This window comes from Poromitra crassiceps (genome assembly GCF_964638095.1).
Source record: "Poromitra crassiceps genome assembly, chromosome: 7".
NCBI lineage: Eukaryota > Metazoa > Chordata > Actinopteri > Beryciformes > Melamphaidae > Poromitra > Poromitra crassiceps.
Window position 1 is genome coordinate 1,493,035 of NC_139628.1, and position 12,242 is coordinate 1,505,276.

A 12,242-nucleotide genomic window follows, 5' to 3' on the forward strand; every position below is an offset into this window, starting at 1 on the left:
ATTCTTCCGGGTCCTGTTAACACTTCCGGCGGTCATGGCGCAAAATAAGAGAGTTGTTTTTGGAGCGGACAGTGAAGGGATAAAATAAAGAACGTGGCCTACTACTTTGAGCTCGGTACACAGCAAGCAAGCGAGTATCCACTGTTAGCCAGGTCAGATAACGTTATCGTCGACAATGACGAGCACTTTCTTGTAAAACATACCTGGACTCCAACAAAGAAAGCTTCAGATAGTTTTCTCTCCTCCGAGCGCTCGAGCCACTAACGTCAATAAGACCTGCAGACGTTAACGTAATTCCCTGGAATGCGAGACTTAACGAGCCAGTTACATGGCGTTGCATTCTTAGACATTGCCGTTTGCTTTTATTTGGTATGTTACATACAATTGGCTAAATTATTAGTTAATTCAGAGTTAGATGATATTAGAGCAGCCAGCAATTTTCTTTTTCTTTTTTTTTAGCTGGAAGTCGTCACACGACCACACAACCGGGTCAAATGGGCGTGGCTACATAAGGTGAATAGAGACACTGCGTAACGCGTCATCATTCAGAAGCCATGCCCAAGACGAGGGAAAACGGAAACCCCCCCTCCAATCCTGGTGTTCTCCTATGTCACGTGCATGGTTGCGTGTTGCACAAAAAGATCGTACAGTATATACGGAAGATGAACACTCCAACTTACTTATTGACAGCTAGATCCATATTTTTCTTCTCGCCGATTCTCAATGGCTTCCTTGTTTTGCTCAGGAGTACAAAAGAACTTTAACTGCCGATTTTTTACATTTGTTGTCTGCGCAGCCCCACCACACAACAGCTTTTAGCTATGTTTAATTCAAGGAAAATGACGCTGGTGTGTGGAAATGAACGGAGCTTTTCCCCCATGATGGGCGTGGCCTATTTCATGCTTGTCTCTATGCATGAGTTGCACAATATCTTCCCCTCTGTCTCACCTGTGTGACAGGTGTCAGGTGTCAGATGACACTCTGTCTCATGCCTATTGGTTCTGCCTTTCACTGATGGGATTCTGGGCCAAAGTATTTGACTGGTACTTTAACTGAGCAGAGTTGTACCACAGACAGACTCCTACCCCAGCCCATATAATGTCAGATAAATAAAATGCCAAGTTCCCCCTGCATGCTTCTCTAATCGGTACAGTGACTTCTAATCAGGGAATGACTGCTCTGTCATTCCCACACTGCCCTCTGAAAGCCTGTTGCTGCACTATTACTATGGATGTTTTGGTGTCTGCGTTGTAGATCGGCTTGACAGTGTCAAGTTGCGTGGAACTTTTAAATCCATTTCCGTATATGAAGTGAAATGTGTTTCGCTTGATTAGCGGTGTGATTAGCTACTCCTCTCACTGAAACGAGTCAAGACAACATTTGGGGATATTTGGAGCCCCGCCCCCCGCAAATCAGTTATAAACTCTGCAGAAAGGTAAGCAAAGTAGAGAGTACAAGTAGAAACGGTCAAATATGGCTAATTTCTGAACGTACAAACAAGGAAGTGAAGCGTAATAGTTGGGGGCTTAGTTTCCCCAAATTACAGACCTTCATTTCATGACTCAGCTAACGTTAACGCTATTCATCCCCAGCAAGTCGATACCTCATTTCCCAGATCCATGTTGTTTGAGCCAATCTTACAGCATCCAATCACGTTGCAACAGAGAACCATGAAGAAATTACGTTACTGAGCGTCAGCTGGAAAAAAATATACCAAAGATAATTTTGTTCACATACAAAAACTATGGAGATGGACGGAGATGACTTGTTTATGACTCGAAACTCAAGGTTTAGGACTTGGAACTTGACTCGGGACTTGCCTGTCTTGAGTTGGGAGTTGAGTGCAAAGACTTGACACTTGTGACTTGCAAAACAATGACTTGGTCCCACCTCTAGTAATTACATTAGCTTCAAGAAATATGGAAAGTATCATTAACTCATTCATGGCCAGTTTAGGACTGCCAATATTTAGCACAGGCCAAAGATTTTCATAATTGTTGGTCATCTTTCAAGACCCACAGTAAATTATCTATTAGCACCAAAGTGATTTGCAATACCTCAAAATGAAGATGTACGTCTCTGGGTTCACCAGGGGGAAAAAAGTGAGCTTTTAGCATGTTCTGTACTCTACTTATAGCCATTTATATACACCCTGTTTTCACCAAAAAGGTCTCTCTGAGAAGACAAACAGGAGAAAAGGCCATTTTTGTAAAGCACACAATCTCAGGCAGAACTCGCTCTCAATTCTTTTATTTTGAACTGTATTGACATCGGACATGTAAATATTATTCATTATGACACAAATGACAAAAAAAATAAATATATATATATATATATACATGAAGTGCTTTTTTTACATTCAACAATACAGTTTACTCAGTGTGAGTGAGTGTGCAGACAGACACACAGACAGACAGACAGACAGACAGACAGACAGACAGACAGACACACACACACACACACACACACACACACACACACAGAGAGAGTTCTGTCCACAGCTGCTGCTGGATCGCACCTCCTTCCCCCGCAAATTAGCATAGGAGGGGAACACCCATCTGGTCTGAGATCAGCGTCTAGCCTCCTCTGCCTCTGCATCGTTTTCCTCCTCTCGTTCGGGCTGGGACGAATGCTGCGACACAGGAACGGGTCCGGCTTGGCTTTGGGACCAGGCGCTGGAACCGGATCGATCATGTTCGTCACGGGTTTGACTACCGCGAACAAATCAATCCAGGTTCGCCCTGCAGCAAGGCGACCAGTGCAGCGTGCCGAGGGGCGTTTCAATGGCGTTTCTCCTCTGCACAAGGAAGCGCGTTTCTCTGTTTTTCCTCCTGCTCATTTCAGACAACAGCTGCGGTATGTGTTTGATCGCGTGTTGTCGGCTTTGTCTTTGAGGCTAGGGACCTGATAACATGTCACAGGCTGGGGAAGTGTTTGAACTACGCGCTGCACTAATAAAAACAAAAACACGTCAAACACGTCATTGGCCCTCTGGGCTATTCCTGATAACACGTCAAAGACGTCTTTGGCCATGAATGAGTTAATATTTTATGTTTTTGAGGTGGGGACTCGAATCGGGTGACGACTCGAGTCACATGACTTGGACTCAATTCACATGACTTGGACTCGAGTCATGTGAGTCAGCTTCAAGAAATATGGAAAGTATCATTAACTCATTGAGTGCCAATGACGACTTTAGTCGTCAATTCAAATAGTGACGTAGAGTGCCAAAGACGACTAAAGTCGTCAATTGCGTTTTTTGACGGGGGGATGTCGATCTAAGCCTCTTACATCGCCTCTTACAATATGGGAGCTATTGAATGTGTCTAACCTATTTTACAGAACCCCTAGGTGGCGACAGTGCTCTCCAGATAACAGAAAGGCAAGGAAAAAACAAAGAAGTCGTCGTTGGGGAAACGGAAATCGCATCGCATCCGTATGCATCGATATGCATGAAGCATAACGTTAGCTGTGCCTGCAGCAGCCAATCTGCTCCCACAATTGAGCCGCTCCGTGTCCGTTGCGACAGCACATCCGCATGATCAGCCGTGGAGTTGTTATTATTCTCAACTGGAAGCATGGTTGCCGGTGACAAACACACGCGGAACGCTGTAAAAAAGCTGGATGTCGCGCACCCTTCACTGTGCACAGCAAACTCAGCAGAGAGCCACCAGAGACACTCCCATACGGAGGAGGAGTGTGCAGTTGAGGCGGGGGGGTAGGGGGCACGCAGAGCAGCACACAACACCCAGACAGACCCAGACAGCAGGACAGGATTGACAAACGCAAGCCAGAATATCCGATGCCCACCAGCAGCAAATCCAGCGCTGCTGGTTGCAGCTAAAAAATATTATTCTGCCAAACAAAATTCCCTGGCCTTCACTGTTTTATTTGAGGTGTGACTACATTAGAAAATATTAGATTCAGAGTCAGTGATGTGCTTGAAATGTTTAATTTCACAAAAGGCTCATTATCTCAGCTTCTAGAAAAAAATTGCTGTTTTTGGTTAAATCAAGCTATCTTCTCCGGCTCATAACTAAAGAACGGAAAATGGGATCAATAAACTTTTTTTTGCAGATGATAGAAGAGAGTCTCATCGTTCTTTGTGCGTGTTCAGTGTTTACATAGTAATATCACACAATATTCTGTGGGCCTCGAGAAATCACTGAAAACGCTCTGAAACTCTGGCACTGGGAGCGTCCGTTCTCCAAAAGTGGCTGGCACTCAATGAGTTAATATTATGTTTTTGAGGTGGGGACTCGAGTCACATGACGGACTTGAGTCACATGACTTGGACTCAAGTCACATGACGGACTCGAGTCACAGTTTGAATAGCTGAGACGCGTCTTTACTTCTGACTTGGTGACTTAAAAGACAAAAAAGCTTTCATGAACTTGATATCGGTCGGATCAATAATCAATCCCTCTCTCTCTCGCTCTCTCTCTCTGCAGTGTGAGGTGTGTGAGGAGGGCTGCATTAACCCCCGTCCCCCCAGCTGCCCCCACCCCTGCCCCCTCCTTTGTCACCGTGGCGACTGCCCCCCCTGCGGCCAGATGATCCGCCAGCGCTGCCACTGCAAGATCAGCATGCTGTATGTGGAGTGCAGGTCGGTATACACACAAACACACACACACCTGGTGCTCCGTGCAGAACATTTTAGGAGCCCCAGCACAAAAATTTAGGAGCACCAGCACACACATTTAGGAGCATCAGCACACAAATTTAGGAGCACCAGGGCAAATTTTATGAGCACCAGCACAAAATTTAGCTGCACCAGCACAAAAGTTTAGGAGCACCAGCACAAAATTTAGCTGCACCAGCACAAAAGTTTAGGAGCACCAGCACAAAATTTAGCTGCACCAGCACAAAAGTTTAGGAGCACCAGCACAAAATTTAGCTGCACCAGCACAAAAGTTTAGGAGCACCAGCACAAAATTTAGCTGCACCAGCACAAAAGTTTAGGAGCACCAGCACAAAATTTAGCTGCACCAGCACAACATTTTAGGAGCACCAGCACAAAATTTAGGACCACCATACACATACAGTGCAACACATTCATATTTTTTCCATCTTAACTGTATTACTGATGAATTCTTTGGTAATAAAGAGAGAACTTGGAGAAATAGCATGTGCTGTTATAATAAAACAATTTGAAACAAAATAATCTTTCAAAAATATAAAACATTTCAAGAATAGAATACAGCATCTTTCTATAGACTGTTTTAATGGAATTCTGTTGCAAGGAAACAGTTTGGGCCTCAGTTTATTTCCTGTTCGCCTAAAATGGTCTATCTTTCAAAATTAGAATACTTTCAGTTTCCAGTAGACAGTAGCTATGCACATTGCCCTCTTCACAATATCCTGTGATATCAGTCTGTTTGAGACAGGTCCTTTGCCTGTCTGTCTCAAACATAGAAAATAGAAACACAATAGAAAAATCAATACCATCAAGAGAGGATGTCACTGCTGTTTCCATGACAACAGAGATGAGGGGTGTTCGTCATCACTGCTAATTACAGAGCACAAGACAATTTTTTTCAAGTTCAATAAATTCATGATGTTGCCAAAGTCCATGAGTAATTGCGTTAAATAATCATGGTCTCAGTATGAGTCAAAAATAATCGTGATTATGATTTTCCCTATAATCGAGCAGCCCTATCAGTAATAATATGTAAATATGAAAGGGTGTGTTTGTTTTTTGTGTCTGCAGGAAGCTGACGTCAGCTGATGAACAGACCAAGACACAGCTGAGCTCCTGCAACAACCAGTGTCCTAAAGAGGTACACGCACGATCGCTCTCTCTCGCTCACTCACTCACTCACTCACTCACTCACTCACTCACTCACACTCTCACACATACACACACACGCACACACACACACACACACACACACACACACACACACACAGACACACACCTAACCTCCAGCTTCAAATTCCTATAGTGAAAAATCAGCCTCGGTCCAGAATCCGAATCCGCCCACTCCACTGAGTTGAGTTCAGGCTGCTGCTTGTCTGGCATTGCGACAGGCAACAGTGATTCCCTCAGTCGAAAAAACAACTGGTCCAATCAGGCCCTAGGGGACAATTAGCCAATCAGCATCAATAAACAGCCCAGCGGGCGGGACTGTGCCGTTGTCAAGTGTACCAAGGAGTAACGCTAACAACAACAATGGCTGCAGCCGCCGACTGCTATCGAGGCCGTTTTAAATTGAGCAAAAGTGCAAATTAAGATTCTACATTCATTTTATTCAAGATTCATAACTTTGAAATCTGAACAGCACACTGCTGAGAAGGCATTTATTCAAAGGGGAGATGGGTTTTTTATGTTTTCCCGACTGGATTAACTAAAGTAAAATGCAGGCCGTTAACACATTGGTCTCTAGTGATTGGTCATGGGGGAATCCCCTTGTAGAAATGGGTTAAACAGAGGACAATCTCAGACTAGACGATGGAGTCTAGTCTGATCAGGCTGATCAGGATATCAGCTAGTGAAAAATCACAAGTGAAGTAAAGTCAAAACTTAAAACCAGGCTGCTTCTTAAGACCTGAGGTCTCTCTCTCTCTCTCTCTATCCCTGTCTCTCGCTATCTCTCTCCCCCTCATTATCCATTTATGTCGATCTTCCTGAGCACCTCGGTCGGCCCAACATCATGGGAACTTGTTTATCAGACTTTGGAAGTGGAGTCACCTGGCTGCCTCCCATCATTGGAGAGAGTGAGAGTATGTGAGAGTGTGTTTGTGTGTGCGTGTGTGCACACTTGCGTGTGTGTGTGTACGTACGTACGCGTGTATCACACCATGTAGAGAATTTTTCCACTGATAATGGAAGTCAGAGTGTTCCTTCCTTCCTAATCAGTAATAAATAATTATCAGTATTATTATTATAAGAGCAATATAATGTGATCCATTCAAGTCTGTCTTCCTCAAGTCATCAGTTCAACTCTGTGGCCCCAGACAGTGTACTCACTCTCTTTCATACACACACATACACACACACACACACGCACACACACACACACGCACACACACACACACACACACACACACACACACACACACACACACACACCTACTGTACACATACACATTTTCTAAAAACCACATTCCTAAGTGTGTGATGCGTGTGTGTGTGTGTTTGTTAGAAGACTGTTTTCATAGCTGTAACTTTAGCTTCTAAAAGCGTTACGACACACACACACACACACACACACACACGGCTAGAATAACAAACATGCCAACCACACTAGCGTTCGTTGAAGTGCTGGAATCTTTACACACATTAACCTCTTCCACTCCACCCCTCTCTACCAGACACCGTTTTTTGTCTTTTTTTAGGGAGGACAGGAGTCTTTAGGTTGACATAGCAGGTCAACAGTATATGCCACATAGACGTGGTGCACATCATGTGAAAGCTGGGAACCTGAAGATTACGTTGAGATGCAGCTCTTAACTGTGTGTCAAGTTTTATGTAATAAGCATTGTGCTTAGATTAGGCATCCATTCAAATGTTAAAAGTTTAGAGTGTATATTTTCAAATGTTAAACAGTTAGAGTGTATAAGGAGGACTGATTAGGGGTGTCAAAGAATATTCTATATTCGAATATATATTTGAATATAAAAATGAAAAGAGCATTCGGATATTACAAATTAATATTCGGCTTAATTATTATTATTATTATTATTATTATTATTATTATTATTATTATTACTTACATTTATTTTGCTTAAGCTGTGTTCACACCAAGATATTTATTTTTCGCTCTGTCGCTTGATTCAACCCTTTGGAATCACTCTGTCGCTCTGTTTAAATCGCTCATCAACAGGCACACGAAATGACGGACATGTGGGGGATATAACGTTACGCAATGTCATGCTGTTTGTCCACTACGAGCCACCGTCATTGTTTACAAGCTAAAGCCTATCAGCGTGCTCCTAATGCAAGCTCCATACCAGTAGTACAGGCTTCACTTCATGTCAGCTGTCAGCCTGTCAATGCGGTTTGTTGCGAGCCAGTGTGATCCTTGACTCGCTCTCACACGAGAGCCAATCAGCGTTGAACAGCGAGCGACTGATGCCAGCGTATTGTCGCTCGAGTTGGGATATTTCATCTCGAGCGACGAGCGTATTTTCTCCCTATCGCTCTGTCTCTGCCGCTCGGACGCCCAGCGATTTTTCTCCCAGGCGAATATACGCTCAATCGCTCGTTTGCATTGACTTTGTATGTAAACTCGACGCCAGCGAAAAACTTTAATAGGTCGGTGTGAACGCACCTTTAGAAGGAATATTCGAATATAATTTGGAGCCAATTTTGCACGGCCCTCCTGATACACCACATCAAAAACCACCCATGTCCAATTATGTTTCATAGGTTGTTGCAGCAATCTTTCAGTTGATCCCATTTGTTATGTAGATTTGGTGTGAGATTTAACCTATTTTGTCCCCTCAAGAATTGATAAAAATGGTCAAAGATCCCTCTGAAATACCACATTTAGACAAAATCTTGACAAACAATTTAGAAAACTTAAAGAGCATGATGCAGGTTAGACACCAATTTGCATTAATATGTCGGACTTTTAAGTAGCAATTAGGATTCTCTTTTGTTTTTTGTTTTTTCCCCACACATAGCTGCATCTAGACTGTTTTTTGTGAAGCATCTGGCACGCACACATAAAAACCCTCAAATCTAGCAATAACACCTGTGACGATTTTAATACACAATAATCAATAAATGTTCCCTCGGAACATTACCTCCGTACGCCGACCGTCTGTCCGCCTATATATATATATATATATATATATATATATATATATATATATATAGTTTGTTTGCGGGCCGGACTGACTTGATTGGCCGGCCGGATTTGGCCCGCAGGCCGCCATGTATATATGTATATATATATATATATATGTATGTATATATATATTAACTCATTCTCTGCCAAAGACGTACTCGGACGTACTTTTAACAATGGCGTTCTGTGCCAAGGACGTACTCGGACGTACTTTCATGTTTTGCTTATTTACATTAGATCAGACCCTTTCCCAGCCTGTGACATTGTTTCAAGTCAAACTGATGAAAGGAACCCGCTAAATCACGTTTAGTATTTATAGTATAGTCACCCATTTAGCAGTAAACAGAGTCCGAAACAGAGTCCGACGATCATGAGCGGCCATTTGTGCATTGAGCAGCATTTGCGGCCATGGAGCAGCTGCCTGTGATTCCTGTGTGCGTGTGTGTGAGACGAGAGAGAGAGAGAGAGAGAGAGAGAGAGAGAGAGAGAGAGAGAGAGAGAGAGAGAGAGAGAGAGAGAGAGAGAGAGAGAGAGAGCGAGAGCGAGCATAAGGGTTCATTTGGTCCGTCCAGTCTTGGACTATCTGGTAAATAAGTTCCAGGAAGTAAAAGTCAGTAAAAACTTTTTTTATTTTTATTTTTATTTTTATTTTTATTTTTTTGGGAAAACAAATACTGTATATGTCTGATGTGTCACTGAGGCAAAAAATAAAAGGCTCAAAAGAGAGTTCTGCTTGAAACGGTGTCCTTCACTAAAAACCTATTTTTCTCATATTTCTGTCCAAAGGAGGGCATTTTTAGTGAAAACAAGCTAACTTCCACTGCTTGTAACTAAACAAGGAAACATGGGAGAGTTTCAGTTTTTTACAAGGGGTAAGAAGAGAGTCTCTGCTTTATTGTGAGATATGTTGTGTAATTTTATTCCTAGCACAGAATATTCTGTGGGTCCTGGAAGATCAGGAAATATGCTCAAAATCCTGGCACTGGGAGCACACAGACCGAAATGACCCTGGCAGAGAATGAGTTAAAAAAAAATCTGCTCTCCCCAACATTTCAATAAACCTTTATGGCTATTACAATACAACAATACTAAGGGGTTGTCCTACAACCCAGGTTTTATGAGTGAAGCGAGGCTCCCACCTATTGCCATCTCTGCGTGGTACACGCTATCGAATGCTCTTACCTTTTATTACTTTAAAAGTGTCCTTTACAACCATCCATTAGACCGTTGACAGGATGCAGACTGGACCCTTGGAAAATCCGGGGCGATCCTGACGGTCTCATGGTCTCCCATCCAATAGCAGGAGTAGAGGCGGGCACAAGCCCTCACGCCTGGAATAGGACCGGGAAAACACCACTCACCCGGCATTCGGCCACAACCAGACAGACTGGCAGCAAGGCACCTGAGGTGGGAGCCTCGCTTCACTCATAAAACCTGGGTTGTAGGACAACCCCTTAGTTTTATTTCGTTGAAGCTCGGCTCCCACCTATTGCCACCTTACAACCGACCTTGCTGCAAAGGAGCACCTAAGTGCCCGACCTTGCGACTCTCGATCGAAAAATGGGCCGTCACGGCTTATAGCGCATGGGAACCCGATAAGGATTGGGGAGCAGTCAGCGAGGCAACTAGTCCGCGGAGGCAGACAGAACCGCATGAGCGAATGTCGCGCCTCCCACATCCAGACTATAAAACCTCACAAAGGTATGGTGAGTCGACCATGACGCGGCTGCGCACATATCTTCCACCGTCACACCGCGCAACAGCGCCCAGGAAGAAGCCACGCCCCGAGTAGAGTGGGCCTTAATTCCTTCCGGTGGAACCTTCCCAGCGGCAGAATAGGCCAAGTTAATGGCCTCCACTATCCAGTGCGATAGACGCTGTTTGGACAACGGCTTGCCCAGAGCCTTAGCCCCATGGCACACCAGAAGCTGGTTAGACGTACGCAAAGTACGCGTCTTGGCCACATAGGCACGGAGCGCCTGCACGGGGCAGAGCGACCGAAGTCTCCTCTCTTCCGCCGAAGAAGAGGCAGAAGGCTCAAACGCGACCAGGTCTATGGTCATGGACCTGAAGCCAGCCCCAATACACTTAGGCTGATAAGCAGGGTTCGGGCGGAGCGTGGCCCTGCGCCCATCGTTAGAGAACACCATGCACGATTGTTGCACTGACAGGGCAATCAAGTCTCCCACTCTCTTGCCGGAAGACAAAGCGAGAAGCAATGCCGTCTTCAGCGAGAGGTGTTTCAGGTCGGCAGCGTCGAGTGGTTCAAACGGAGGCCTCGAGAGGCCATCCAAGACCGTGACCAAGTCCCACTTGGGAAAGATGTTCCTTGTCTGGGGGCGAAGCTTGCGCACACCCGTCATGAAACGAGAGACCAAAGACAGGCCTCCCACTGTCTTGCCCTCGATGTCCATGTGGCAGGCCGAGATGGCGGCCACATAAACCTTAAGGGACTGCGGCGACTGGCCCGCTTCGTACAGACCCTGGAGGAAGCAGAGAATGGGCCGAACGTCGCAGGTCACCGGGTCCAGGTTCCTTTCTGCGCACCAGCGTGAGAAGGACCGCCACTTGTAGGTGTACTGAGTGCGAGTCGAGGTGGCTCTAGCACTCTGTATGGTTTGCACCACGTTCGCAGGCAGGCCCTGGGCTAGCAACCGTTCCCGTTCAGGGACCAAGCGGCCAGCTTCCACTTGTGTGGGGATGGGTGGAGTATCTCTCCGCCCGCCTGCGACAGCAGGTCCTTCCGACGCGGCAGCAGCCACGGAGGACCTCTCGTTAGAGTGATCAGATCCGCAAACCAGACCTGCGACGGCCAGTGCGGGGCTACCAGAATGAGCTGTAGCCCTTGCTGTCTCACCCTGGCCAGCACCTGGGGAATCAGTGCGATTGGGGGGAACGCATAGAGGGCCGCCCTCGGCCAGACGTGCGCCAGCGCGTCGTGGCCCAACGGTGGATCGTCCGCGAGGATGGAAAACCACTGGGGGCAATGGTGTGCGAGCCGCGAGGCGAAGAGATCGACGCTGGCTTGCCCGAACCTGGCCCAGATCTGCTCCACCACCTGTGGGTGGAGAACCCATTCTGAATTGCGCGGGTTGCCCCGCGATAGCAGGTCCGCTCCCAGGTTGAGGTGGCCCCGAATGTGTGCCGCCGACAGGGACAGCAGGTGGAGACGGGCCCACTCGTGGATGACCGTAGCCAGCTGGTTCAGAGCCAGTGACCGGACACCGCCCTGGCGGTTGATGTACGCCACTGTCGCGGTGTTGTCCGACCGTATCAGTACATGGTGGCCCATGATCTGATGTTGGAAGTGCCAAAGAGCGAGGCGAACTGCCTCCAGCTCTAGTATGTTTATGTGGCGAAGCTGTTGGGCTTGCCATCGCCCGTTTGCAGCCTGGCCTTCGAAGACCGCGCCCCAGCCCCAAAGGGAGGCGTCGGTCCGAATCACTC

The 12,242-nt window shown here is 46.1% G+C and overlaps 1 protein-coding gene across 1 annotated transcript in view; it reads left to right on the top strand.

The window, feature by feature from the left end:
* nfxl1 (nuclear transcription factor, X-box binding-like 1) overlaps positions 1-12,242 on the top strand; it is a gene marked incomplete at both ends in the record, with an annotated part of 89,214 nt that overhangs the window by 57,856 nt on the left and 19,116 nt on the right. The window contains 2 exons of the mRNA XM_083640835.1: positions 4,452-4,606; positions 5,711-5,780. Of these exons, the coding sequence (XP_083496961.1) occupies positions 4,452-4,606; positions 5,711-5,780 (225 nt within the window). The remainder of the gene's footprint in view (positions 1-4,451; positions 4,607-5,710; positions 5,781-12,242) is intronic.